Source organism: Frieseomelitta varia, unplaced genomic scaffold (genome assembly GCF_011392965.1).
Source record: "Frieseomelitta varia isolate USP_RPSP 00005682 unplaced genomic scaffold, Fvar_1.2 scaffold_530, whole genome shotgun sequence".
In the NCBI taxonomy this organism is placed as follows: Eukaryota; Metazoa; Arthropoda; class Insecta; order Hymenoptera; family Apidae; genus Frieseomelitta; species Frieseomelitta varia.
In genome coordinates this window covers 298,096-323,974 of record NW_025110291.1, presented here as the reverse complement: position 1 = coordinate 323,974, position 25,879 = coordinate 298,096, and the positions used below count along the sequence as shown (strand labels likewise).

At 35.9% G+C, this 25,879-nt stretch overlaps 10 protein-coding genes across 20 annotated transcripts; 5 read left to right on the top strand and 5 right to left on the bottom strand.

Annotated features, from left to right (window-relative positions):
• Nucleotides 1-673: 673 nt before the first annotated feature.
• On the top strand, nucleotides 674-2,043 carry LOC122533461 (forkhead box protein J3). Its single transcript, XM_043663190.1, has 3 exons — nucleotides 674-946; nucleotides 1,019-1,266; nucleotides 1,361-2,043. The coding sequence occupies exons 1-3, from the start codon at nucleotides 675-677 to the stop codon at nucleotides 1,564-1,566; spliced, it is 726 nt and encodes a 241-aa protein (XP_043519125.1). The 5' UTR covers nucleotide 674; the 3' UTR covers nucleotides 1,567-2,043.
• An 8-nt stretch (nucleotides 2,044-2,051) lies between these two features.
• On the bottom strand, nucleotides 2,052-3,193 carry LOC122533460 (growth arrest and DNA damage-inducible proteins-interacting protein 1). Its single transcript, XM_043663189.1, has 2 exons — nucleotides 2,543-3,193; nucleotides 2,052-2,479 (listed from the first exon to the last, which is right to left on the bottom strand). Exons 1-2 carry the CDS (start codon nucleotides 2,983-2,985, stop codon nucleotides 2,140-2,142), a joined length of 783 nt encoding a protein of 260 aa, XP_043519124.1. The 5' UTR covers nucleotides 2,986-3,193; the 3' UTR covers nucleotides 2,052-2,139.
• Nucleotides 3,194-3,219: 26 nt separating this feature from the next.
• On the top strand, nucleotides 3,220-3,974 carry LOC122533463 (probable DNA-directed RNA polymerases I and III subunit RPAC2). The gene is made up of 4 exons (XM_043663192.1): nucleotides 3,220-3,311; nucleotides 3,425-3,466; nucleotides 3,551-3,648; nucleotides 3,728-3,974. The coding sequence occupies exons 2-4, from the start codon at nucleotides 3,449-3,451 to the stop codon at nucleotides 3,936-3,938; spliced, it is 327 nt and encodes a 108-aa protein (XP_043519127.1). The 5' UTR covers nucleotides 3,220-3,311; nucleotides 3,425-3,448; the 3' UTR covers nucleotides 3,939-3,974.
• A 199-nt stretch (nucleotides 3,975-4,173) lies between these two features.
• Nucleotides 4,174-6,908, bottom strand: LOC122533459 (40S ribosomal protein S2). 2 transcript variants are annotated; one of them, XM_043663187.1, is made up of 3 exons: nucleotides 6,905-6,908; nucleotides 4,807-5,154; nucleotides 4,174-4,716 (listed from the first exon to the last, which is right to left on the bottom strand). In XM_043663187.1, exons 2-3 carry the CDS (start codon nucleotides 5,152-5,154, stop codon nucleotides 4,225-4,227), a joined length of 840 nt encoding a protein of 279 aa, XP_043519122.1. In that variant the 5' UTR covers nucleotides 6,905-6,908; the 3' UTR covers nucleotides 4,174-4,224. The 2 variants fall into 2 exon arrangements, with proteins under 2 accessions (XP_043519122.1, XP_043519121.1); XM_043663186.1 differs by lacking the exon at nucleotides 6,905-6,908 and adding an exon at nucleotides 5,437-5,594.
• On the top strand, nucleotides 5,997-7,766 carry LOC122533457 (testis-specific serine/threonine-protein kinase 1-like). Of its 2 annotated transcripts, XM_043663182.1 has the most exons (5): nucleotides 5,997-6,156; nucleotides 6,373-6,676; nucleotides 6,825-7,384; nucleotides 7,516-7,602; nucleotides 7,674-7,766. In XM_043663182.1, exons 1-5 carry the CDS (start codon nucleotides 6,061-6,063, stop codon nucleotides 7,719-7,721), a joined length of 1,095 nt encoding a protein of 364 aa, XP_043519117.1. In that variant the 5' UTR covers nucleotides 5,997-6,060; the 3' UTR covers nucleotides 7,722-7,766. The 2 variants fall into 2 exon arrangements, with proteins under 2 accessions (XP_043519117.1, XP_043519116.1); XM_043663181.1 differs by having other exon boundaries at nucleotides 7,516-7,677.
• Nucleotides 7,497-15,806, bottom strand: LOC122533454. 3 transcript variants are annotated; one of them, XM_043663171.1, is made up of 16 exons: nucleotides 15,662-15,806; nucleotides 15,460-15,585; nucleotides 13,507-13,658; nucleotides 12,498-13,436; nucleotides 12,009-12,414; nucleotides 11,487-11,932; nucleotides 11,265-11,407; nucleotides 10,946-11,208; nucleotides 10,604-10,852; nucleotides 10,193-10,536; nucleotides 9,880-10,129; nucleotides 9,552-9,786; nucleotides 9,064-9,437; nucleotides 8,615-8,905; nucleotides 7,935-8,341; nucleotides 7,497-7,855 (listed from the first exon to the last, which is right to left on the bottom strand). In XM_043663171.1, exons 1-15 carry the CDS (start codon nucleotides 15,795-15,797, stop codon nucleotides 7,983-7,985), a joined length of 4,713 nt encoding a protein of 1,570 aa, XP_043519106.1. In that variant the 5' UTR covers nucleotides 15,798-15,806; the 3' UTR covers nucleotides 7,497-7,855; nucleotides 7,935-7,982. The 3 variants fall into 3 exon arrangements, with proteins under 3 accessions (XP_043519106.1, XP_043519105.1, XP_043519107.1); XM_043663170.1 differs by having other exon boundaries at nucleotides 7,497-8,341; XM_043663172.1 differs by lacking the exons at nucleotides 7,497-7,855; nucleotides 7,935-8,341; nucleotides 8,615-8,905 and having other exon boundaries at nucleotides 9,184-9,437; nucleotides 9,557-9,786.
• LOC122533458 (RWD domain-containing protein 2A) lies at nucleotides 13,968-15,423 on the top strand. 2 transcript variants are annotated; one of them, XM_043663185.1, is made up of 3 exons: nucleotides 13,968-14,489; nucleotides 14,633-15,019; nucleotides 15,112-15,423. In XM_043663185.1, exons 1-3 carry the CDS (start codon nucleotides 14,295-14,297, stop codon nucleotides 15,346-15,348), a joined length of 819 nt encoding a protein of 272 aa, XP_043519120.1. In that variant the 5' UTR covers nucleotides 13,968-14,294; the 3' UTR covers nucleotides 15,349-15,423. The 2 variants fall into 2 exon arrangements, with proteins under 2 accessions (XP_043519120.1, XP_043519119.1); XM_043663184.1 differs by having other exon boundaries at nucleotides 14,588-15,019.
• A 42-nt stretch (nucleotides 15,807-15,848) lies between the features above and the next one.
• LOC122533462 (anaphase-promoting complex subunit 10) lies at nucleotides 15,849-17,042 on the bottom strand. The gene is made up of 3 exons (XM_043663191.1): nucleotides 16,758-17,042; nucleotides 16,430-16,682; nucleotides 15,849-16,345 (listed from the first exon to the last, which is right to left on the bottom strand). The coding sequence occupies exons 1-3, from the start codon at nucleotides 16,780-16,782 to the stop codon at nucleotides 16,054-16,056; spliced, it is 570 nt and encodes a 189-aa protein (XP_043519126.1). The 5' UTR covers nucleotides 16,783-17,042; the 3' UTR covers nucleotides 15,849-16,053.
• A 75-nt stretch (nucleotides 17,043-17,117) lies between these two features.
• LOC122533455 (myotubularin-related protein 6) lies at nucleotides 17,118-22,269 on the top strand. 4 transcript variants are annotated; one of them, XM_043663175.1, is made up of 14 exons: nucleotides 17,315-17,506; nucleotides 17,577-17,690; nucleotides 17,790-17,952; nucleotides 18,019-18,176; nucleotides 18,248-18,373; nucleotides 18,437-18,571; nucleotides 18,685-18,817; nucleotides 18,889-19,115; nucleotides 19,194-19,444; nucleotides 19,507-19,647; nucleotides 19,722-19,848; nucleotides 19,916-20,185; nucleotides 20,271-20,367; nucleotides 22,133-22,269. In XM_043663175.1, exons 1-14 carry the CDS (start codon nucleotides 17,468-17,470, stop codon nucleotides 22,135-22,137), a joined length of 1,986 nt encoding a protein of 661 aa, XP_043519110.1. In that variant the 5' UTR covers nucleotides 17,315-17,467; the 3' UTR covers nucleotides 22,138-22,269. The 4 variants fall into 4 exon arrangements, with proteins under 4 accessions (XP_043519109.1, XP_043519110.1, XP_043519111.1 ...); XM_043663176.1 differs by lacking the exon at nucleotides 22,133-22,269 and adding an exon at nucleotides 20,881-21,288; XM_043663174.1 differs by lacking the exons at nucleotides 17,315-17,506; nucleotides 22,133-22,269 and adding an exon at nucleotides 17,118-17,267 and having other exon boundaries at nucleotides 20,271-20,844.
• LOC122533456 (calnexin) lies at nucleotides 20,224-25,651 on the bottom strand. 3 transcript variants are annotated; one of them, XM_043663179.1, is made up of 10 exons: nucleotides 25,408-25,651; nucleotides 25,019-25,331; nucleotides 24,661-24,916; nucleotides 23,836-24,131; nucleotides 23,094-23,753; nucleotides 22,877-23,017; nucleotides 22,600-22,725; nucleotides 21,808-21,969; nucleotides 21,636-21,727; nucleotides 20,224-20,410 (listed from the first exon to the last, which is right to left on the bottom strand). In XM_043663179.1, the coding sequence occupies exons 3-9, from the start codon at nucleotides 24,905-24,907 to the stop codon at nucleotides 21,671-21,673; spliced, it is 1,689 nt and encodes a 562-aa protein (XP_043519114.1). In that variant the 5' UTR covers nucleotides 24,908-24,916; nucleotides 25,019-25,331; nucleotides 25,408-25,651; the 3' UTR covers nucleotides 20,224-20,410; nucleotides 21,636-21,670. The 3 variants fall into 3 exon arrangements, with proteins under 3 accessions (XP_043519114.1, XP_043519115.1, XP_043519113.1); XM_043663180.1 differs by lacking the exons at nucleotides 20,224-20,410; nucleotides 22,600-22,725 and adding an exon at nucleotides 22,159-22,281 and having other exon boundaries at nucleotides 21,403-21,727; nucleotides 25,408-25,641; XM_043663178.1 differs by lacking the exons at nucleotides 20,224-20,410; nucleotides 25,408-25,651 and having other exon boundaries at nucleotides 21,403-21,727; nucleotides 25,019-25,401.
• Nucleotides 25,652-25,879: the final 228 nt, after the last annotated feature.

Here is a 25,879-nt window from a genome sequence, read left to right as displayed (position 1 = left end):
TTTTTTGTTAACATGCAAAAGTGAAGAAATTTAGTTTTTTTTCTTTTTTTCAAATCAAGCCCAGATAGTGCAACGAAATCAGTTCTCGCACTAAACACTGATTTTGTGCTCAGATATATTTTTTTAATTATTATGTTTCGAACATTGCCCTCTTACTCTTAAATAATACTCCTATTTTCTTGTAAATCATATTAGATCTCAGAAATATTCTAATTTAAACTATACCATTGTAGTAAATTATACCAATCGATCAAGACCACTAATCTGAGGGTAAATTGTTTGTACGATCCTTATTAAATCGGATTAAGTTAATGCCTTATGCTTGGAACGTTCCATCGAGTCTTTTGTCTTTTCCTAGAGGCAGAGAATTAATTAGGGGAGTATATAACACGCCGTGACGTCGCCGCAAGCAGGTGAAGAAAATTGTACTCGTGGGGGTGTGCACGCTTGCCGACGTTGAACCGACAAGTTGCAAGAACCATTTAAACGTCTGTCATTGTGCAAATGCAGATGTTCACATGATTATTTATCATACTGAACAAAATTAGGACTTTTCTGACTTGATTGATAATATCTATTCTATAAAAGTTCTATTTAAAAAAAATTCATTTCACTCATTTACATATTTTGTTTTATGTATGAATGTATTATGTTATGTATGAATATAATTATGTATGAAAATTTTCGTTGTATCTAGAGAACACTTCCCCTACTATAAAAGCAATGACGATCGTTGGAAAAATTCGGTGCGACACAATCTCTCCATAAATCCCCACTTCAGAAAAGGATCAAAGGCGCCACATGGAGCTGGACATCTATGGGCCATTGCAAATCGCTCTGGAGATCCCAGACCTAGACAAACCATTAATAATTTTAATGTTAATTCTACCTTAAAGCAGATTAGCAAGGACACTGTTGAAGTTGAGAACCTCAGGAAAAATATCAGGTGATCAATCATTGTTCAGATAAATATTCATGACCAGAATGTTTATTTACCTTGATCATTGGCATTTTTCAGTCAAATGAATCCAATAGATGAGGTAGAAGCAGCGACTGCCAGCATTACTCAACAGTCTTCAGAGGAAGAGGCTGAGAATATAGTGAATTCCGTAACATTGGAACACTGCGCTGAAGAAATCCTTAGTGGTATCAAGAAAGAAGTGGAGGTACAATATCTAGTACCTATGATGGTGTCTAGCAATGAACATGAATCTACCCAGTCCAATCAACAAACACAGGGGCTTCATTATCCTGTGAAAGAGAGTGGTAATCTAATTAGTCAAACAAGTAGCAAAAATTGCGTGAGAAGAAAATTTAATTTTGAATGTCATTGGTCAATCTCGCAAATGTATCTTTATAGATTTCCTTAATCCAGTGTCGAAGGAAGTAGTTGCCGAAGAATGTGGACTAATTAGCGAAGGCTATCTAGTCACAGACTTAAATCCCACTACTTTGGGCTTGAACATGGTTGAACCAGAAATCATTACACCTGAAAATCTCTTCGGTGAGGAGTTGAGTTTCCAATTCTACGAATTATCATCTCCATCGCAGACCCAATCTGCCTGACACACGGAGAAAAATAAGTTGCGATTAATTGTCATTGACGAGCTGCACGTGCAAAATATTCAGGGCTGCGATCAAGTGGAAAACAAAGTAGATATTCACAATGGTATCGATGAAAAGGAATTTCAGGAATCGATGGTTGAAAGCTGATTTTCTTTCCGATGCAGCAAGACTCGTATATAAATCAGAACGAAAATGACTATTGAATTTCTTTGAAGGTTCTCGGAAACAAACGAAGCGAACAAAGCTGAACGGGATGCAGCGTATCATTGCTCCACTATTCCTGGATATGTGTTTTATCGTGTCATTTAATACTACACATTAGTATAGTTTTCTTCTAGCTCTTACAGAATAATATGTACCGTTTTTTTGTATTAGCAAAAGAAAATACGATATTTACTACGAGCTGTAAATATTATTATTCTTTTAAACACCAATTACTTTGGAAGTTTTATATACTGAGAAGTAGGTATTTAATTAACAATGGATGTTTATAAAGCGTTCATTTTACTATGTAGAAATTATTTTACAATATAACATGTTTTCATCAAAGCTGTCCGTTTTGTAAATATTTAATTATCTTTTCTCAGAGTCTGCTGTGTGGTCCTCCTCTTCTTTAGTCTGAGCTTCTTTTTTAAGCAATTTTTCTGCATATTCTTGTTGTTTCTCAATCATCCTTGCTTTCTTAAAGGCCTTCTTCAATTTCTTTTCATCTTTCTCTGCCTTACTCAATGCCTCTGCTAGTTTATCTTTGGACATGGTTCCTTCGGCTATCAGTTGACGCCTGATCTCCTCAATTCTACTTTCCTTTTTCTTCTTAGCTTCCAATTCTGCCTCTTGTTTTGCAGCTATTTTTGCATGTACGTTATTTATCAATTCTTGCATTGTTGCCATTTTCTTCTGTATTTCAGCTTGCCTACAAACAAATACATATTTAAGTATTCTTTACAATGCACACTCATTACATTATTAAATATACCTAGCTAATATCGCCTCTTCTTCCATTTTCTTCTTTTCTTTAATTTCTCGCAATCTTTCTTGAATGTTTAATGGATGTGCAAGACTTTCGTATTCCTTCATGTCCTCTACTTCTTCAGGAGTAGGCCAAGCCAATCCTGCAGGGACTCCTAAAGCTTCCATTCCGTACCTCCCTAATGTTCGTCTTTTGTACCTGACAGTATCGTGATACCAACTTTGTGATTCCTCGTACGGCTTTTGTCCTAATAATATATTTCTATGTGCCTTCGTTAGTCTCGACTTATTCCTCTTCTTCTCTAACTCAACCGTATTTCTTTCGTGCACAAAAATAGGTTCCTCCTCCGCGGATTCGATAATGTCTGTGTTCGAAGAGTAACATCTCGCACTAATATTTTGAAATCTTAATTTCAATGATACATTAAATATTTGGCGTTTTATAGACATCTTGTGCTATTCCTCTGTTTACTTTCGCGTCGTTTTATTGTATCTTGTACAACACAAAGTTATCCGTAGTTACTGTAAGTCAGATCGTGAGAAACGTTTCTTCAACTTGTTTAAATCGTCCACCTATTTTTCTTTGCAATTACAATTAATATTTCCGATTGAAGTCTTTAAATTCTTTTCACAGTTCGTACATGAATATAAAGTGAGGTTATGTGACATAATGATAGTTTGTCTTGTGTATTGCACCTAACTTAACGTTACAGTCAGCTAGGTTATGTTAAACAAAAGCACGAGTACTTGAGCAGCCTGTTTGTTTCGACGATATTGTAAGTTTAATATTATATCGATATGATATAATATAATTTAATAACGATTAGATTATTATATTATATTCGATTTAACTTGATAATAACAAAATTTACATTTTTATTGTTAATAGACAAAATTTGATACAAATAACCAAATGGGTCGATTAGCAGAGGTACGATATTTATCAGTTTGAAAATAAAACGCACGTTTTGCAACACAGAATGTGACAATTATCGAAATTTCGTTTTTTATACAGGTAGCTAGCGAGCAGTCATCCGAAAAGTGTAAAACTTTTGTATTTATGGGCGAAGGTTATACTTTGGGAAACTCCTTGGTGGCAGTGATCACGCAAAAGTACGCGGTATTAGTCAAAATATAAATTCAATAATACTAAGTTACTTGTATTGATTACTGATGATGTTTTCTTTTACAGTCCCGACGTAGAATTCTGTGCTTGTTTCGTCAATCATCCTGCAGAAGGAAATATATATGTGAGGATCCAGGCAAAGACAGGAAAAGCTATAGACATATTAAGGAAAGGATTGGAAGATCTAGATAAAATCTGTGACCACACTTTAGAAACTTTTAAAAATGCCTATGAACAATTTAAACCCTCCAAAGAAATGTGTGTGGATAGTACATAAATGTTTTTAGAAAAATAAAAATTTATTATATGTAAATGTAGACGTTTATGCAAATTCATACTTTTATTAAAATGGCTGCAAAATGTGAAACCTTGACACATGCTTTGCTTCGAACGCTTCCTTTTGACATGCCATATTGGCATTTAAATTAAATTTTGAACTTTGCATAAATATTCGCAGTTTTCCTGTAAAATGCGAGACATATTAAGGTTAGAAAAGAAAAGAAAGAAAATCATTTTGGTTACAATCAAATGCTTCGCTTTATTTTGCTTGGACGTTTATTTCTCTAGACAACTTCAGCAATTTTCTGCCCTACGACTTTGTGGTTCTTCGACAGGTAGTCCGCGAATTCTTGATAAGGAGCTTTCCTTAGTGCTTGCTCGTGCCAGAGATCCGGAGTCAAATACGCGTAAGTCTTCGCAATAGCTGCGTAGGTAGCCTTTGCAAAATTGCCGAGAGTACACGTGGATCCTCTGGCCGAGGTGTAGCAATCCTCTATACCAGCCATTTGTAACAGTTTCTTGGGCACTGGCGCTGACACAATGCCCGTGCCTCTTGGTGCTGGTATCAGACGCACTTGAACCGATCCACATTTGCCAGTGACTTTACAGGGGACAGTGTGAGGATCACCAATCTTATTCCCCCAGTATCCACGACGTACAGGTACGACTGAAAGCTTGGCCAGAATGATAGCACCACGAATGGCAGTGGCCACTTCTTTGGAACATTTTACACCCAGGCCAATGTGGCCCTTGTAGTCGCCGATAGCTACAAAAGCCTGTAAAATAGGATTAAAATTCACAAAATAATCCCTCTTGGGTTACTTAATCGTGCTGTGGATGAATGTAATGTTGAGTTTCAGACAAACCTTAAAACGAGTACGTTGTCCAGCTCTTGTCTGTTTCTGCACCGGCATGATCTTCAGCACTTCGTCTTTCAAATCAACGCCGAGGAACTTGTCGATGATCTCATACTCCTTGATTGGTAAAGAGAAAAGGTAGATCTGTTCCAAGGAGTCGATCTTGCCATCTCTGACAAGACGTCCGAGCTTGGTCACTGGGATCCATTCCTTGCTATCCTCTTTACCACGTCCACGACCACGACCTCGTCCTCTGCCTCCGCGGCCTCTGCCTCTTGGACCTCCGCGGTCACCTCCTCCACGAGAACCAAACCCTCCACGAAAGCCTCCACGTGCGGCTGGAGCAGTGTCCGCCATCTGTTAGAAAAAGAAGAGGAAAAAATGAATTTTATTAATATATTTTAAATAATTAAACACTGTTATCTTCACGATGATCATCAGATTAGGTTGGGTACTTTAACTTGTATAATCTAGAAACACGTGTCTAACAATTAATGCGTATTTCAAATTTTTTTGTCACAAAATTTAACTTTTACAACATTTGTCGTGGAACTGTTATCATTCACGAAAATGCGGTAAAAATGTGTTTCGCGAACGATTGAATAACGAAATCGAGAAAATTACGCGGAGCATACTTACATCACCTCTTTCTTCCAACTACAATTGCGGAAGAATAATCAATACGAATACCAAGTCTTATCAGATCGAGACAATTCGATATATCGATTAGATGTCATATCCGATATTTGAATGTACATTTCAGTGAAACAGAAGCTATCAGTATTTTCGTTTAAATTATTTTTAGTATATTCAACTCGTTCTCATTTTTATCTTCCTTTGTTCCTCTCTAGTTTCTTAGATAATTATTTTTTAAATGTTTGGAGCGACACCGCGCGTAAAATAGGCCGGAGATTTTGTCGTACTTTGTATCGGGCATGTTTAATTAGACAAGATGGTTAAATGATTCTGATACATGGAAACTCTACTCCATCGCTAATCTTAATTGGTAAATCGAGAAACAATCTCGTAAATTATCGTAAAATTTATGAATCTCTGAAACGAAATATTTATAGTATATAGATTATCAATTACCTAACCTCCATAATGAAAAGAAAACTTGGAATTCTTAATCTTTTCTTTTTTTTTTTTAATAAAACAGCGATAAAAGCAACTTTGAACAACGACGACTGAATTGCGATAACTTTGAATTTCGAATTATAACGATAGGACCAATAGGATGTCACTTGTAGATCGCGAAATCTCATGACGAGTTTGGACCAGACTTCATCCGAGGAAGCTGTTCTATTAACACGTGGTTACAGATTTTTGAAGAAGCTGGGTGAAGGTGCTTACGCGAAGGTTAATCAACTGTTTAACAAAATCACAAATTGGGAATTCGAAAACGATACGGTACTCGATTTGCGAGAGGGCGGTAAAAATTTAAAATTTCTCCTCCCCCCCTCCCCCCTCGGTCGGTAACATCATTCTCCACTTGATAAATTTGAATTCACCAAATATATCCTTTTGCAATATCTCCTCGACTGGCGTGAAAATTCACGTGTTATTCGATCGTAGGTGTACCTGGCCGAGTACAAGCCCGAATCAGATCCAGAAAGAAACAGTACTTTGGCGTGCAAGGTGATTGATACCGGGATAGCACCGAAGGACTTCGTCCGAAGATTTCTTCCCCGAGAGCTCGACATTCTGGTGAAGTTGAACCATCCTCACGTGGTGCATGTGCACAGTATATTCCAGAGGCGTACGAAGTATTTCATATTCATGCGTTACGCCGAGCACGGCGACCTACTCGAATTTATACTGAAGAACGGTGAGGTTGCAGAGGGACAGGCGCGCATATGGCTTCGGCAGCTTGCTCTCGGTACTGATTAGAAACGAGTTTAAAAACGCATTACGACATGGGAATTCTTAATTTAAATTCAACAAAATTAAACAAAATAATTTTGCCTGTAAATAATTGTTCTCTGCTAAGAATCTTACCTAATTTCTTTTCTTTTTTTTTTCTTCAGGTCTTCAATACCTGCACGAAATGGAGATCGCTCACAGGGACATGAAATGCGAGAACGTGCTACTAACATCGAATCTCAACGTCAAGATCGCTGATTTCGGATTCGCCCGCTACGTGATAGACAATCGAGGCAAACGCATTCTGAGCGACACTTACTGCGGCTCGTTGTCGTACGCCGCCCCGGAGATCCTTCGTGCTTCACCGTACAATCCGAAAATCGCGGACGTTTGGTCCCTTGGCGTCATTCTATTCATCCTCTTGAACAAGTCGATGCCGTTCGACGATACGGATATCAAACGCCTGTACGAGCAGCAGACGAATCGCAAATGGAAGTTTCGCAGTAAGATTGCGCAGGATTTAAGCGAGCAAGTAAAGAAGCTGGTGTCTCATCTTTTGGAGCCCGACATCTCCAAACGCTGGAAGCTGGACCAGATCATAAACAGCGATTGGATCGCCATGGATCGAAGACTTCTGATGCTCACACCTGCTGAGCAAGCTGCTCTTAACAACGCGATACAGGAGAGGAAGAAAATCGAGGAGAAAGTCTTCATGAAAGATCCTGTGAATTATTTCTTTATTACATTTATTCATTCTCATAGTTTTAGTGAATGAAACGAAAGAAATTGAAACTAAGTGATACCTGCGCTGTTTGAAACATTAAATAAAATATCTGTTTCTTTTTTTTTTTTTAGAAACTGTTCAAAGTGGAGGAGAAGAAAAAGCCGGACACGAACAAGACGAAAGCTGAGGAGGTCACCGTGATTAAGAAAGCTGCCAAAGTTCGTCCATTATTTTATTTCCTTCGTCCTTTTCTTTTGAACAGATGTATAGAATTATTTCTGATTCTCAGGTAACAATGTCTTCCGTTGCTACTGACACATTATTTAAACACACTTAGCTAAGGAGTGAATTTGAGAAATACGTGTATTAAATTGTAGCCTTCAAATTATCTGGGACGACTGTTGGAAGAATTTCTCTTGTACATCTTGAATAGTCTTGTACGCTTTTCAAAGCTTCCATTTTATTACACTTCTTCCATAGTACCAAGTAACAAAAATTGCACATCATTCATTGAAACAGTCAAGTATTAACGAAATAACATTAAACATACTTTTCGTTTAAATTTTTCAATACCAACGATGCCAAAGACCATGAAACTTTAGTTTCTTATGTATCGTGCTTTCATTAAAGTTGTATCATTTTTTGACGTGCATTTTACATAAAAATTATGCCCATCGATGAACGTCTCCACTTTCTTTTTGAAAGGAATTTCAATAATATATCGAGGACTCGCTAGTCCTTCAAGGTCCCACACACCGTCTGACAGTAATAATAAAAGCTGATCGTTCGGAGATACAATCATTTCGAATACATCCGTGGCTGGTAAAACGTATTCTTGCAAATCGTCCCACGGTTGATACCGTAGGACCAAGGTCTGTGTGGCCAGTCGCAAAACGATCCACAAGGCATGCATTCTTGATTGCACGAACGCTTCCATTATTCTTGGAATGTATAACTCTGCAGATTTTAGTTGAAACTGTATTAAAACTGTACTCCTTCGACATTTGGATCTATTTGTTTATAGACTGCGGATATTCATGCAAAACTATAAAAAAAAGTAAAAGCCAAAAGCGAAGTACAATAAAGTACATTTTTACTTTATTAAACTTTCAATTCTTTGTCCGGGCCTCTAAAACTATAAATTTACAAATATCCGCAGTTTCCTCGTTAACTATTAGAACTGTTCGAATTTCAATAAAGTAAAGAGGGATCAAATGAACTTGGACAAACCTTTTGAATGGACGAGATCGCTCTTCACGCGATTAAATGAAAATATAGATACAGAATCGAATTTTACAAGTACGATGAACTCTTCTTCGTCCATCACAATTGATTTTAATAATATAAAATTGCTGTTGTTTGTTTGCTGTGTTAACTGTGTGGTGTTCAATGCAGAGTTATTGATGCAACGAGAAGAAAAATTTGCCAATATACATTGTACTGTCTGAACAGTCGCAGATTCGTTTAAAGCACCGATGGTGTCCTTTATGACTTCCAACTTACTTATATAAACAGCCCGGTCTATAACGATAGGATATTTAATAATAATTAAAGTTAGTTACTGTTTCAGGCAGGTATGCCACCTTGTTAATTTCAAAAAATTGCCAAGAAGCAAAGGCCACAATGCTCTGTGGCATACCCTCCTAAAAATTTGGAAAAAAAAATGGTAAAAGAAATACTTTGTAGAGCTGTTCTAATTTCTTCTGCCGCCTCTAAAGATCTCTCCATTTTTTCAGCAACGGGCAAAACATTTGAGTAGCTTGTGTAAAAGTTCTTCATCTCTGCTGCGTTGTAAGTACCTCTAACTGTAAGATTTCCATGAATATGTAAGCTGTTTTGAAACACAGTCCTTGTTCTTATTGTCTGAAGAGGTTTGTTCTTCTTTAACTGCTGATCTATCAGTTCAGTCAGGTTCACGTCGTTTATTAGGCCATTGACAATAAGCTCAGATGCATTGATGGAACCTTGTATCTTTTTCTGGCCATAGATCGTTTGGTTCGTGGATTTTGTTAATGCTTCTTCTATAATATTTCCCATTACAGTACCAGACACCCTAATAATTAGACATTAATTTTAGTCATTTAATTTGAATCCAAGTATCTGATATTTGGGACAAAATGTTGAAAAAAAGTTTAACGATGTTTAACGATCAATTTTTACTAATTACTTTACGTCATTAAACGTAGCAGTGCTAAACGTCTTTCGCCCCTCTATGTTCAAGTGTTTTTTCGACTTTGTCAAAGCGTTAGCGGCCCATTTATCAAAGTTGTAACCGTTCAAATTCTCCGCGAACAAACGCATGATCGTTTTCTTTCCCATCACAGTGTTCTCTCTCGAGTCTTGTCTCATAACATCTTTCTTAAGATCCAGCTTGTTGATTGTCTGTATCCCATTCAGGTTCCCTGCAATATTTTTCATACGTGTTACACATTGCAAAATTTATTTTCCAAGAGTTCTTTCTTTCATACAACAGTTATCTATAACTTTGACATCACCTGAGATTTTCAACGTATCGAACGTCCACTTCGCCTTCACTTGTTGATCTTTATTCTTTAGCAAAGAATTCTCGAATATGTCGTTGAGACCTAGTACCGAAGACTTCAATCTCGAAACGTTCGAACCCACAATGAAAGGAACTTCGACGTCGTCCAAAAACGCAGGATGCGATATTTCCTGCGACTTTGTTTTGCTTAAAACGCGTTTCGAAATGTCCCTCCACGTTTCGACATTCAATGTGCTCATATTCTGAAAGTGATTGCTGTTTTAATAATGTCAGTGTCCTACAATGTTTTAACGTTCATTGCTCACATTTAGAGTAATATTTCCATTTATTACTATGTTTTTAAAATGCAAATTCGTCCCGAAAAGTGTTGTAGCGTTCGTCGTCAGCCAAACTTCTGATAACAATTTTTCCAGTGCAATATCATTCACATTCGTTATTGTCGGTTCAAGCGAAAACCTCGCAGCTCCCTTTACGAAGACATCAACTGGAGTCTCAGTCTCTGTGATTTTGAAGGAATATGGCAAATTTATTGCACTGGTTTCTATGTCTCCAGATATTCTCTTTTTATGCAGATTCAGATCTTTCTCTGTGTCGATCAAGTGAAATGGAAGATCAGACGCATATATACGATTCGTACTAAAACCATTACCTGAAACAGAGTACTATTAATAAGTTAAACAAAAAAAAATATATATATATTTTAAATTGCAACTCACGAAATGTTATGTTCTGCAAAGATTTCATATCATCGAGTCTTATAGCATTATCCAAGAAATCGATCACATCAATGTTATTGATGTAATCTACATGAGCGTTTTGCTCTAATACCACATTTCTTATTATCTTGGGCAATTCTATGTAAAATGTAACAGGTGATCGAAGAGTGTTCGTTCTCAAGACTTTCGCTTCTATCGAAGTGTTGAGAATATTCGGTACAGCCCATAAATTCACAAGATTCTTTAACTCTGTTAGCAATTGAAATGTTAATGATTAAAGTATGATTTATAATATCAAATAAAATTATAATTAAAAAAGTCTGAACTCAAGTTTTAACTCACCGGTTAAATTCAAATTACCCAGCTGCGTTGTGAACACATCTTTTGCAGTGAAATTGCGGTAGTAGAATTTTCCAAATAAAACAGGCTTGAAAAATATTGTCGAATCATCAATGAAATAGTCGTCATTCAGGTTCCCAAAAATACGTGGACTATTTAATTTCTTCGCGGTAATAACGTCCGCAGTTAACAGCGATGTTCTAACTTCCGGCGCAATAACAGAAGTGGCACATAATTTTAAATCGTTCAAGAACGAATTCTGATTCCTTGAAATAAAGAAAATGTTAGATACATTTGATTCATATCGAGCGAGTAAACTTACTTTGAGAACTTCACGGTATTATAAGAAGACTTTGTTATCTCCACATTTTGAAGAAAATGCTTCTTTCCTGATATCATATTGACATTGTGAAAATTCGCAGTAACCCATTTTGGAAAACCGTGCAAAGTAACGTTGCTCCATTTCTAGGACAAAATTCGATCTTTTTTTTTTACTTGTTACATCACAAAAATGTGTTTCTTATACTTGCAACATTTTCCTCACCATCTTTTCATTTGAAAGAATTAAGGACACTGGTATATTATGTTGCAAAGATATTGCATTCGACAAAGTACTTTTGATTGACCCTGTCTTACTACCAACTAAATTTGTAGATATTAAATTATCAATCTTGGCATTTTCTAAACTGATATTGTTATTCAAAGTCATGGGTTCATTGATGAATATTGTACGTGATAATCTTGATTTCCATTTTCCTTCTATTTTTCCCTTCAAATCAACGAGATCTTTTATTTTTAATTTAGGTGTTTTAATTGAACCAGTAATTGTTGAAAATGAACCATTTAATGGCAATAAAATCCCTCCTGTCGTTAAATTCAGTTGCTTAACTTTTATCTCTTCTATGACAACATCCTGATTTGTTAAATACGTGGCAATATTTAATGGCATAGAAACATTCGCTGCCTTCACAGTGACAAAACTATGCTTCCCTGAAATAAGGTGTTCATAGATTAATTTTTTACAATTGAATAACTTACTAAGAGCTTCAAAGTAGGAATGTGTTACCAGAAACTTCTTGATCACCGGTTACTTTCAGAGCATTTTCTTGCAGATACTTCAAAGTTATTCCATTAACTGACCCAGAAACTGTGACCTCCTCTATCGGAAGACTCAAGACTGGACATCTCCAATTTTTTAGCTTCTTTATATTTAATTCACCCAATGTTCCATTCATCCTCATTGACATTATCAACAAGAGCAAGCGACTCACATACCCTATAACATTCAATCGATTAACTTTACACTTTTGTTTGCATTTCACTTGAACTTTTTTCCCATGCAGCGAAGAAATGGTCACGTTCTTGGGACGCAATTTATTGCTGATGGTAACCTTTTGCGCTTGAAATTTAGAAATCAACTTTTTGTATTGCTTGTACACATCTTTTAACTGTTGCGAGTTTTGTCCATTTATCTACAAAAATGACAAGGATGTAACATTAGATTGACTGGCCTGACTCGATTCAGTCTCAAACGCACAAATTACAAGCTAATTACGTTATGAGTGCGAAGTTGATCAATGTGACCTCTCAAGATTTTGACAGAGTCCCTTGACTTTGGGATTTCTTTCATCGCTTTTTGGACTCTGTCCTTGGTATCAATGTTCCACAATCTTATCTCCTCTTGCAAATTTTTGTAAGACTTTTCTCCAATCCACAGTGGTTGTTTCAACGTCCAATTGTTATTGATGCTTTTCATTAGCAACAACTCTTTATCGTACAGCATCACTTGACGAAACTGACTGATCCCAGGCAATTTCACATCCAGTTCTATGAATCTCCAGCCGTTGTACTGGTAGGGTACCACGGTGTTGTTACGTAAAGTTAAGAGCACAATCGTCCTCCTCGAAATGATCGGTATCACGAACTCGCCGGTTGAAATTTGTTGAAACGGTACAAAGCGGCTGCGTATCTCCTTGTAAACGACAGCGGAGGACTCCTTTGATAATGTTAAATAGTGTTCCATGAAGTGGCCCTGTGTTAGTTGAAAGTAAGAGACGTCCCGACTCGACGGCAATTTCTGCACGACTACGAACTTGTTGGATCTCAAGGAGTACTTGAAAATCAACGTGGATGGCCCGGTCACCGCCAGGTACATAAACCCCTTGCTTTGAAAGGGAATTAACTTCTCCGTACCGACGTTGATGACCTGCATCAAGTCGAAGTAATCGCCAAGCCATGTGTAAATCGACACGTTCGAGCGGGACGCTGTCGCCAAGTGCAACAGACTCATTCCGTTCCAAATTGCTAAATTACTTATACCGTCCAATTCGAGGCTCTGTACTAACCGCAAGCTGTCTTGAACTTTGCTGAAGCTCAAAATGAGAAATCCGTCTTGATGTTGGATTATCAGAAGCGCCTCGTAAGGGCAGCTGTTCACCATCAATTGCTGCCCGTTTCGCACGGGATGGTAGTCCACATTGTGGAGAACACCATTCTAAAATAAAAAGTTTGATTTTCAAAGAAATTCAGTCATATGTGTTACATTTTGAGAGTGAATGCATTACGTTTATCCGATGGAGGGATACCCCGGAGACGTCCAAAACTACAGCGAACCAAACCGTTTCGAGTCCATATTGGAGAGAGAAGAAACTTACGTCTCGGACGTTCTCGAAATTGAATTCATCAATGTCATGAAATCCATTGAGTACACTGATACCTGCGAACATTCAAATTCAAATTCAAACTCAACTCGATTCGTTGAATCGATTATCGAAATTTCAGGCGATTCAGTTCGATTCGAGCACATTGATGCCTGTCAACGTTCGAACTCGAATTCAAATTCAAATTCAATTCGATTTAACAAATCGATTATCGAAATTGGCGAGTCAATTCGATTCGAGTGACACCGATGCCAGCGAACATTCGAACTCGAATTTAAATTTTAGGTCAATTCGACTCAACAAATCGAGACTAGCGATTCAGTTCGATTCGAGTCTTTTTTCTTTATAGATTCAAATCGCAGCGCCGCCTCGCTAACTGGCCATTGTTGTGTACAGGTTAGGCGACCATTGCCATCCCTACCAGTTCGCGAAACGGCCAAGTAGTAAGTACACGAGTTTCGCGTAAAAGCGAAATTTGTGGCGTACATATCCTCCCTTGGTAACTGACCGTATTTACCGACCGATCGATCTGTGGCCAGTTACCAAGACGGTAATACACGTGTGTTGTTATCTTGTCGAGGCTTCGATAACCTTAACGTCGCTTCTTTTTCGTTTTTTTTTTCCCTCCTTTCGTTTCCATTTGAATTAGAAATAATTTAACGCGCACGTCCATATGTGTTCCAACGAGCAACATGTCAACATACGAGGAAATAAAACAAAATTTAGAAATCCAGATCAGCGAACTGGAAGTGTTGCAGTCTATTTATCCAAAAGAGTTAGTAATTGCGGATTATGGAGTGCTGGCTGATGTCAACGAGTTTGTCAGAAACCCGATGCAAGAAATGCCACAAAGGCTGGAATACTCCGTTCATATACCGCTGAGTAACGTAAGAGTACCGAAATTCAATATTTTGCTCATGCATGTAATAAACACACACGCCTGTATGTAACATCTCCTGAAAAATTAGTATTTAATCTTTCGCAGAGGCCTATAGAGTTATTAATTAGTCTGTCGTCTAATTATCCAAAGGAAAAGCCAGAGATTTACGCAAGGGGCACCTCCCTAAATCGAAGTCAACAATTGTCTTTGAACCAGGCGTTGAATAGCGTCCTTGAACGTCAGGAGGACAACGAGCCCTGCATCCATGTATTAATAACATGGCTGCAGGACAACGGGGAAGAATTTCTCAAAGAGTCCACCCAAAGTTTAAAGAGAAAAGACAGAGACACAAGCAACATGCCTACAGACTTCGCCAGATACTGGATATACAGCCATCACATATATAGTAGATTTAAAAGGAAAAAGATAGTCGACCTGGCAAAAAGCAGCTCCCTCACAGGTTTTTGTCTGGCAGGAAAGCCAGGTGCGATTTGCATAGAAGGTGCCTTAGAAGACTGTGACTATTGTTGGCATGAGGTACGAATCTCCTTAGTTCTTCAAGCTGCTATTTAATTCTTAGTGTTGTTTACGATCACAGGAAACTAAGTTCTGTTTTTCAAACATTTCAGATTAAGTCTCTGAAGTGGCAAAAGATAACATTGAAACTGATTGAAAAGGAACAAGATTGTAAAGACATAAACGCGATACGTAAATTCGAGAACTTTAAGGAAATATTATTCACTAATGACGGACGGCAAAATAACTTGGGCCAGATGTTAAAATATTTGGCGGATCACGAGTCTCAACATACGTTTAGAAGCCTATTTGATATTGAAAGTAAAATGGCAGCTAAATCGACCGATTGATGATTAACGATAGGCAACCGTCGCGACTCTAACAATTTTGTTATAGAAAATAAATATATTTATAATGAGACGATACACCTGTTATTTTCAACATTTTTAATAAACGCTTACCTTCAACGGGATTCTCGCGTAATTCTCGTTTACGACGGGCAGAGATCGTTCTCGACGTGTTTCTGATGTATTCCGCAACTTTCGTGTTAATATCGGCCAGTTTATCGTCGTTCAAACCTTTCGACGCTAAAAACAAAATTTCGACATGTAGTACACAAACAATACGGTGATTTCGAAAGTTTTATCGTTCGAAATTTTATACCATAGTCCGACTTCAATCTCCCAAAGAAATCTGATGTGTCTTTGAGTGCATAGTTTAAAGCACGATTCTTTTTAATGTATTTATCACAATTCGCAATGTCGACTAATATCAAAATAAGCAACAACTTTAATATCATAGTTGCACACTTATTACTTAGAATGCCAGTTCACAATTAGATTATAATTCATAGATGGAATGAAGGTATTTACATTTTGTGTTTACATTTTTTTTTTCTTGCTGATGACAGAAGTAATTTAAACATGAATACATATACATTGTGAGTCTGACATACACATTGTATCTGTTCCCTAATGAATATTTCATCAATTGTTCCCCTTATTATTAAATTCTTTTGCATGATTAATATTTATTATTATTATCATTATTATTTTTTATCTAACTGTTGCATAACGCAGAAATTCATTGGTAAGAAATTGGCCTGCGACGTAAGGAGCAGGTGGTCCAAGAACGTCCTGTGTAGGACTGTAAACTTTAATTTGCCTCATGTGCGTGTCACGTCCATTCTGATGGTTGCTTATCACAGCTATTTGTATCATAAATGTTCTGATAGGCCTGTCATTTATATCCTTTATGGGAATGATGACCCAGCCACTTGGTTCATTTAGATCCATAACTTCTATTTCTTGAAGGTCATTGAAATTAGTGCCTGCTCTAATGCTTATCCTAAAAACGACATTGTATCAACAATCGATTGTCCAACATCTGTTATTTTCATATAGAGCGAAAGATACATGCAACGTTTCTTACCTACTTGGGGTATAACTTTCGTCCAGCTTGTAGTCTGTGTATATACATATGTCGCGAATCGTTGTTTTCCTCTTGAACTGAATGTTTACCAAGTGTGGAAGTTGCCCATCGGATTGCCAATAGGTCTCTGTGATGTCGTCGCGCAACTGGTCCACGCCAAAGCCAGGTTTACAACTGGACAAACTCCAGATTGCATGGTTCCCAACTTCACGTACACGGCCGGCTAGTTCTTCCTGTATAGGATCTACTTCTCCTAGAAAAAAAAGAAGCACATACATCTCAGGCAAGATGCAAGTAATATAATGCAAATTAAAAAAAAGACAATTACCTGTATTACCAGTTTTGTTACTCATCGCTAATTTTTGTGCTTGATCAATTATAGAGATCAGCTGACAATTTCTGGCAGAAAATCTGACTCACTTTTTCTCATCAAGTGGATCAAAAATTACGTATATATTTGCGCTTGTTTATTTGGAAACCTCTGTCAAAAGCGTGACGTTTGTTCTTTTGCTGCCATCTACGATCAACGCGCGATCCGAGTACATGAAAGAGCATGCACGTGTCGAAGTTAACGTCGGTGTTATCTTTTTCTTCTTTTCTCATGTGTGTATGATACCACCTCAGCAAGCTATGTTCGTGTAATCGGTAATTAACTACGTATATAGGCTCAATACAAAATGTGTTTTTTCTCTCTTCACGTTTAACAAAAACAAGTTGAGAATCACTGGCACTGTCCGATGGTTCAGTGGTACCCAATTCGTAAGTTCGTCAGATGATCCTTCAGGTGTAAACAATTGTGAACGAACAGAACGAAATGGATCAAATAAAGATCCCGAAGGTATCGTGGCAAACACCTGTTTCATTTATCGTAAAGTTGTCCCGAACGAATTTTGTAACCGCGATTGCGAATGTCTGTCAATATGATATTCACCAATATGTCCTGCCAAGCACTGGCATAGATTGATATCTGTAAAAGAAAATAACAAGAGAGATAATCATCCTTACATAATTATCGTTAGATTGAATATAGAAAATTTCATGCATTTATTTTCAATAAATATATACTTTCTGAGATATGTATGTGCGTATGTATAACTTAAAGAGTCAGAGTGATGTCATTATTGTATGGAAAACTTTGTGATTTTAGGTGGAGAACGTGAGGATTTTAGATAAATATAGTAACAATCACTTAATTGGTACTCTCTATTTAACTGTAACACACCTTATATTTACAGAACGAAGTGGGAAGAAGAAAATTTGGGTACGGAAGTGAACTTCTTGTATTAAACATATTGGGATTGTTTCTTTCATTTTTTTTGTTTTCAAGTAACAGATATTCTGACAATACATTTTGTCGTAGGTGTTATATACTCACATTGCAAACATAGAGAAGCAGCCACTGACTACAACAGGCTCCCCACTGTGCATTAAATGCAAACACTTTTTTATTGTAACGTTTATTATTCCAAAGGAACGAGATTGCCATGATATATTCCTTACTCTATCAAAGTTATCTTGCCCAGGTAAACACTATTTTGTACAAAGCATTTGATTGAAAGATTTTTTGTCCTTACATGTCTCATTTTCAGCAAGTTTAGAGGATCTTTATTGTTTTCATCATCAAGTGAACAAAGATACATTGCCACAGCATGCAGGATGGAATTTTTTTAATTTACAAAGTGAATTTCAAAGGCAGGGAGTTCCAAATGAGGAGTGGTCTCTGACGTATTTGAATACGAATTATGAGGTAAACGTTTATTAGTTATAACATTTATTGCGATATTTTTACATTTAAAATATATTTTTTACAATTTTCAGCTTTGTGATACTTATCCAAAGTATTTGTACGTACCTAATATATGTACCAATAGTATCTTGATAGGCAGTGCAAAGTTTAGAAGTAGAGGGAGATTACCTGTCTTAACATATTTACATTCCAATAAGGTACGCATGTTAGTTAAAGAAAAAATAAACAGAAACATTTACAATATCTAAAATATTGTGCAGGCCGCTATTTGCCGATGTAGTCAACCTTTGTCGGGATTTAGCGCACGATGTCCCGAAGACGAGCAAATGATGTATAATATTTTGCGAACAAATCCTAATTCTAAATATATGTATGTTGTAGATACACGACCACGAGTAAGTTTATAAAACGCCTAGCAAAACTATAGTTCTAGTTATGCTGCTATAAACTGCTTCTCAGTGAGCCATTATAGAATTCAGTTCAATTAAATCTTTGTATACTTATTTAGATCAATGCCTTTGCTAACAGAGCTACAGGAAAAGGATACGAGAACGAGAACTTCTATGATAATATAAAATTTCACTTCTTCGGTATTGAGAACATTCATGTGATGAGAACAAGTTTAAACAAATTAATCGAATGTGAGTATAGTGACTTTGTTTTGAAATTTTCATATAAATTGTGAATTTTAATGCTTTTAATCATTGTCTAGTACAAAGGACGACGTCAATGAGTACATTTTTAAGCGGTTTGGAAAGTAGCGGATGGTTAAAACATATACGATCTATTTTAGAGACTGCTTGGTTTATTGCTAGAGCAGTTTCGAACGGAGTTAGTGTAGTTGTACATTGTAGCGACGGCTGGGATCGTACTGCTCAAGTATGTTCATTAAGTGCTTTGTTATTGGATCCATTTTACAGAACAATTCAGGGTTTCCAAGTAAGAAAGTCATTAATTTTTATTAAAAATTTTTTATTTCTCGAATAAAGAAACTACATAGTTTTGTTGGACTTTTAGGCACTGATAGAAAAAGACTGGTTATCGTTTGGACATAAGTTCAGTGACCGATGCGGTCATATTAACTGTGATAATAAAGAATTAGCACCAATTTTTACACAGTTTATCGACGCAACGTATCAATTATTGCAGCAATATCCTTATAAGTTTCAGTTTAACGAATTCTTTTTGATAACTCTCCACGATCATGTACACAGCTGCCAATACGGTACTTTTATAGGAAACTCGGAGAAGGAAAGACAAATTCTCAGGTACTATTTTCGTAACAATCTTACTTCTTGTCACTTTATTTATACTTTTTAATTATTTTTAGAGTATCGGAAAGAACGTATTCTCTGTGGGGATACATTGCAAATAACATGCATGAGTATATAAATCCTTTGTACAAGTGCAGTCGTTTTAACGAAGAAACTAGTCCTGTCCTCCAACCTAAATTGGCACCGCAATGCATTATGTAATGTATAATTTTAATGAATTAACATATTCAACAGTTACTTCGTTCGTTCACATAAAATGTAATATTTTTAGTTTATGGCGAGGACTGTACTTTAGATTCGAAAACGGTATTCACCCAAGAGAAACGTACGAAGATTACCTTACGATAATGCATGATCACACCAGTTGCTTAGAGGACCACGTTAAACTCCTTGTAAAGGTACGAATATCATTGAACTGTCTTCTTTATTTATTAGACTTCTAATGTTGTGTTTAACTTTGAACAGAGAGTCAACTCTTTGAATTCGATGTTGAATTTAAATAACATCCAAAAGAAGGGAGTGCAAGAGAAACTAAACTTCGATAATAAATACACGAAGGATCCATTATCTGAAGCCATAATAGAAAATACACCGAATCACGAAGAGAAAGCGAAATGTAAGATAAAAATTAGTCAGTTACAAAACGAATTGAAAACAGTTGCCTTGGATTGGAAGTTATTTCGTAACATGGAAGAGTGTGTATGTTCTACTACGTTTGATGCATTTAATAGAAAGGTAAACGTATTGGTTTAATTTGAAATCAAGTTTAACTTAATTTAAGTTTAATTTAAAATCAAAAATATAAGTGTATTTTCTTCAGTACCATTGTTGGTCGTGTGGAGAGGTATTATGTACAAGATGCATGGGTGCACACACTGTTCTTGCTGGACATCATTCACAACGTGCAGTGCCTACTTGTAAGTCATGTACACAGAATTCCAGTATTCCTTCTACTAGTCCCTAAATTAATTTTTTTTTAAACACTTATTTAAATTTGTAAGCTGTACCTAATGTATATTATGTACGGTCATTAGATTATATAACGTTAAGATGGGAGTAATAATATAGTAACGTAAACATAAAAAAAATTTGATCCGATGGAAACTATTAATAGAGAATTGTACATTTCACATTTGTTTTTTTAATGTGTATTTGAACCAAAGCATGTCAAGTTAAAAAGAAAAAAGGGATATACGAACGTAAAAAATATTGCGAATAAAGACACAATTTTATTTTAATTTGTATTCAACACAAATTGTATTAAGCACAATCATACTTCTTCAAATAAGACTGTTTTTATTTTATATTTCTTTATAAGATATGTAGATAGGCAATGCTTTGTTTTTAAGATCAGAAACAGCCTTTCAGAAATAAGATTAAACAACTTACTTTTACCAATTCAATCTTCTTTTCTTTAATTTTTCAATTAGAAAAGAACAACGGTACAATTTAATGGAACTTAAAAAAAAAGCGTTTACAGTTTTTACGAAGTAAAAAGCAGGAATTTACTGAACACAAAAAAAAAGGATTTTTCACAATTTGTTTGATTATTTTTAAACAACTTCAAACTTAACAGTTATAAATAATACAACATGATGTGACACAAAATTATTTCATTCGCATTGTACACTTTATTAAACATAATAGCAAAGGAATGAAATATTATTTAAGAAAAATTGTTACACTGAGTAATATTATAAATGCCTATGAAAAAGTAACTGATAATATTACGTGGAACGTTAAAAAATTATTTGACACGATCCACGAACATTTTAAAAAAGAGACGCATCTTCTGCTTTGTTGTACAGACATTGTGAATAAATCTATTCTATTATTCATCTTTCTTTTTTTTTAATATTTATACAATAACAAAAATTACATTGCTACACAGTATTAAGGCATAAATAGTTACACCGAACATCATTCTTACAAATTTGTTGTTTCTTTTTTTATTTTTAAGTATTTATATCATTCATACGGGTGAGAAATATGCTTCAATGTGAAAATTACTTTGCTTAAAAAGTATGACTTAATGAAAAATTACACACGAGAACCAAATACCTAAATTCATGTTTAGATAGAAATCTGGCTCCTAGTAACATTTTATATATAATTATATATTGAAAAAAATTCAAACTTTCACAATGGCAAGTGTTCAAGTGGAATGTGAGTGTTGCATAAATACCTTAGCATTACGAATTCCTTTAATTTTAATTCATTCTATTCTTTATTTGGTTTTCTTCGTCGTGGTCCATCGCCACCTATTGCTGGATTATCCTGAAAGTAAATTAAACATTAAAATAAACGTTTCAACAAAATTATTTCCATTCTATTGTACAAAAGAAATATTTGCTAACATTATCTTCATTCTCTATTATTTCTTCATTTTCATTCAACTTTTCAGTTTCCTCCTCTGCCTCGGCACTAGACAGCGGATTTTCTGTTTCTTCTTGTTTCTGTGCTGTTTGTTCATTTGGTTCTAAAGGCTGTTTATCTTCGTCCTTTAGATCGTATTTGTCCTAAAAGAAATTTATAAATTTTATATTTTACGTACATAAAAAATCTTTACAAAATTACTTTTAAAAAGCCAAGAATTAATTTTCATTAACTATTGTGATTAGCATAATACAAAATTAGAAATTAAAAATACTGTACAAACACTATTAGAAAAAAAAAGTATAGATTAAGGGTTGATGATTCTTTTGTACCTGGGAGGCAAAGCAGCAACAATATATTATTAGCAATATGGGGAAGCCAGGAGCTATTATATATATACCCCATATCCAGGGATGTTCTGCAGTAAATGTGCCAATTTGACGCCATACACTCCACTGTGTAAAATAATCACAACAAAATTACAAGTCATGTGATTTATAAAACAAATCTCACGCTTATATCTTTATAGTTACACACAATTTTTATAAAATAAGATTCTTAAGAATCAATGAATATCTGCATTTTTCTTTTAAATTTTTTATGCTACTACTTTATGTGATTTGCAGCTAAGAGAAATATATACAATTTTTAGGCTATATATGTAAAAGATCTATACGAATACATTATGCTATGAAAGGTTTAGCCACTATACTATTATACTTTGGTACCAATATTACAGATACTTGTACGTTCTACATCACAAAAAGATATACCTCGCGAACTCGCTTCAATAGGTACCAAACGTATAATACAACTGGTACTGCACAATATATGAAATATAACGCCCACCAGCCTGGTTTATAATTCGTTGCTTTTAATATGCGACCCCATAAAGTTACCTGCATAGTATAGCGGATATATATCGCATACATTTCATTAAAATTATATCTCTTGTAAGTTTATTATATATTATTTGAATGTAAATTTGTAAATTTCTTTTGGATAAATGTTAAATTATGATTGATGTTTGGATGAAGAGAAATTACTTACACTCTCCTCCGCAATTCGAGCCCGGCGTACTTCGAACGTATCTTCCGCCCATTTCCTTGCAACTTCATCATCATCAGCAATAAGAATATTATCAAAAAGAATATCCGTGGACATTGACCAAAGTTCAAAACCCACAGCAAACTAAAAATCCAAATATAAAACAATTCTGTAAATACGTGTAAAGTTATCTTGAGAATTATAATTTATACAAACGTACAATAGGCATCATCCGGAATGGATGCTCATCGTTAAAGTAATTAGGATTATGTATTAATCTTGGTTTCCATTTCCCCTTGTAATTGGGATTGTTGATCATGGGTGGTGTCCATTTCCCCTTGTACCGAGGATTTTTTTTCATCTTTTGTTTGTATGGTCCGCATCCAGGCGCGTCGGCACACTTTGGATTTGGAATTTCTGGAGGTTCCCAGTCTCCGTCCATTTCAACGTCCCAATCCTCGGGTTTCACAGAGTCAGGGTTGGGAATCATAGGGGGTTCATCCTCGAGCCATCCTTCGGGCATAACGTCGTCTTCGTCAACGATTTGAGCTGGCGCATCTTCGTCCCAATCATCTGGCTTAACAGCTGATAGATCAGGAATCTTTTCTTTATCATCCCAGTCCTCTGGCTGAACATCAACAGGATCTTCTATTTCCAAAGGTGGATTAACTGGTGGAGTGAAGTCGTCCAATAGAGATCCAGAATTGACTATTTTATTGTCGATCTTGATCTCAAAACTATTGTTTGGCCGGATGATCAAAGTATATAGATGAGGCTGCTTATCCTTGAAAAAATCTTCCAAACGCTCTCTAGGTTTCTTACAGTGTTTCTCTTCTATAGAATCATTTAGAGGATTTTTGTGTCGAAAGATAAAATGCAACTGCGTTAAAGAAAGAAACAATTAATTGATCTGGAATAGTTTGTCTAAAAACAAAATTTGTGTTTTGTTTGTATGTATATACCTTGTGATCGTTTCCACATTTATCAGGTCCAAACATTATAGTGTAAGGACTTTTATTGTGAAACTTCTTTAAATCTTGATGGTCCGGGTCCAGAGTAAGTAGCTTTAAATAAGCCCCGCCGCATTCTTGGCCTTCTTGGAAATTTACTTCATATTGTACAATTAACGGATTATCATTAAAATAAAACGGCTTGGATAACATAGTCGACAAAGCAGCATGTCTAGCTTTGCTCTTAAGAACTAATCCCAAGTCTCCCTCTTGAGCATGTTTCTTGGGTTCTTCTACAGACCAAATTCCTACAGAAACAATTCCTACATTATAGTCTTACATCATAAAAATTTAATCGTATCATCAGTTTACTAGAAACCCAAACAAATTTTTTCCTTTAGAATCTATTATTTTAGATTATAAATTGTTTCTTAATGATAGTACTTCTTATTAATATACATATATTTAATCTTATTGTCCATTTAGTTTTTTATCAGACTGCTCTTCGTCTTAGAGCATGATTCATTTCCAAATTCAAAATCATTCAATTCTATATCAAAAGAGCATCAAGATTAAAATCAATAAAGGGAAGTGATTTCTATGGTTAAAGACGGAAAATTATTAAAATAATATTAGGCTAATATCGACTCGTCCCCTAGAATATATTCTTTTTGACAAAATTCGCATATTTAATATAAGTTTACAAATAATTCAAGCTGTCTGAGAAACTGGTTTGAATTACATCACTTCTGAAATATGTGCGGAAGCTTGATCATTTTTCAGAGAATTATGCAAACTGATGATATTCACGAATAGAGCAAGAGATAAGAAATTAACCGTCGTATTTTGCTATGTCCTCGTCGACAGAGTCTTTCTTTGCCTCCGAGAGGACCCAAGTCCTCTTGAATTTCTCCTCATCGTCGAACGTCTCGACCAAATACACGAATCCCGAGACTTCTGGTGTTTTGTAAACTACCTTCGTTGCCGTTGTATCCTGAACATCGTTACCGTCATTCTCATTAGCCTTGATAAAGCTGAACAGTAGACACAGATAAATTGTTAAGTTTGCTAGAAGCCTGGCCATCTCATATTCCTAGAAAATGAAAAAAAAAAAAGAAATAGTTACAAAGCAAAGTATAAGAACAGAAGGAATTAGTCGCGGAGGTAGACAAGGAAGAAGATTCACGGTACTTACCGAATTCAATCGACGTGCATTGACTCCTCAACGTGAACGACAAGGGAGGGAGATCACCGTCACACCGTGGATGATTCAATTAAACAATAATGGTAATTCAATTACGTGGGGGAGGTCTGTCTGCGTTCCAAAATGCGGCAACAATGCCGGAAAAACGGCGTGTCCCGCCTAATTAAATTAATTGAATTATCGAATAAAATCCTGCGGCCGTGGCAGCCGATGGCAACGACGATGCAACCCGAGAGGTGACTCCAATCCGGATGCGTCTAACGATGTCGGGCCTGTTTCAGCTCTCTGCGGTTCTTGGTTTCACCTGAGGAGGAAAAATTAATCGACCTTCAAGGGAACATTTCCAACTCGAGCATTCTCTGACGATTCGTCCAACATACCACTCCCCTTGAACATCGCCCGGTGAAACCCGTCGTCGCAGTGATTCCCAATATAAGAACACGGAATTCTCCAAAAAAACTGGACACTAATAATTCGTATTTCGTGTTCACTTCAAGAATCTTAAGAATAATCCGCAAATATCAGCTTTTTATCGAGGGGATTGTTAAATACTGCGGCTTTTGATAAATTGCGCGATGAAGGAAAGAAAGAAAAAAAAAGAACTAACAAAACATGGTTACATTTTTGTTTCTGGTGTCGCCGATTGAGAATCACACCTTACTCTGATAACGCAGAGTTACGTCAAATCAAAAATTTCGTAATTTCCGCATTCCTTCGAAAGATATTTATCCGTTATAAAAAGTGGAATGTAATTTTCAACATTTATTCGTATATTGAAAATGCAGTTCGTTGGAAACGCAGTGTGAAGCGCGTGAAATTTGAAAAGAACATTTGATCATCTTATCTTTTTTC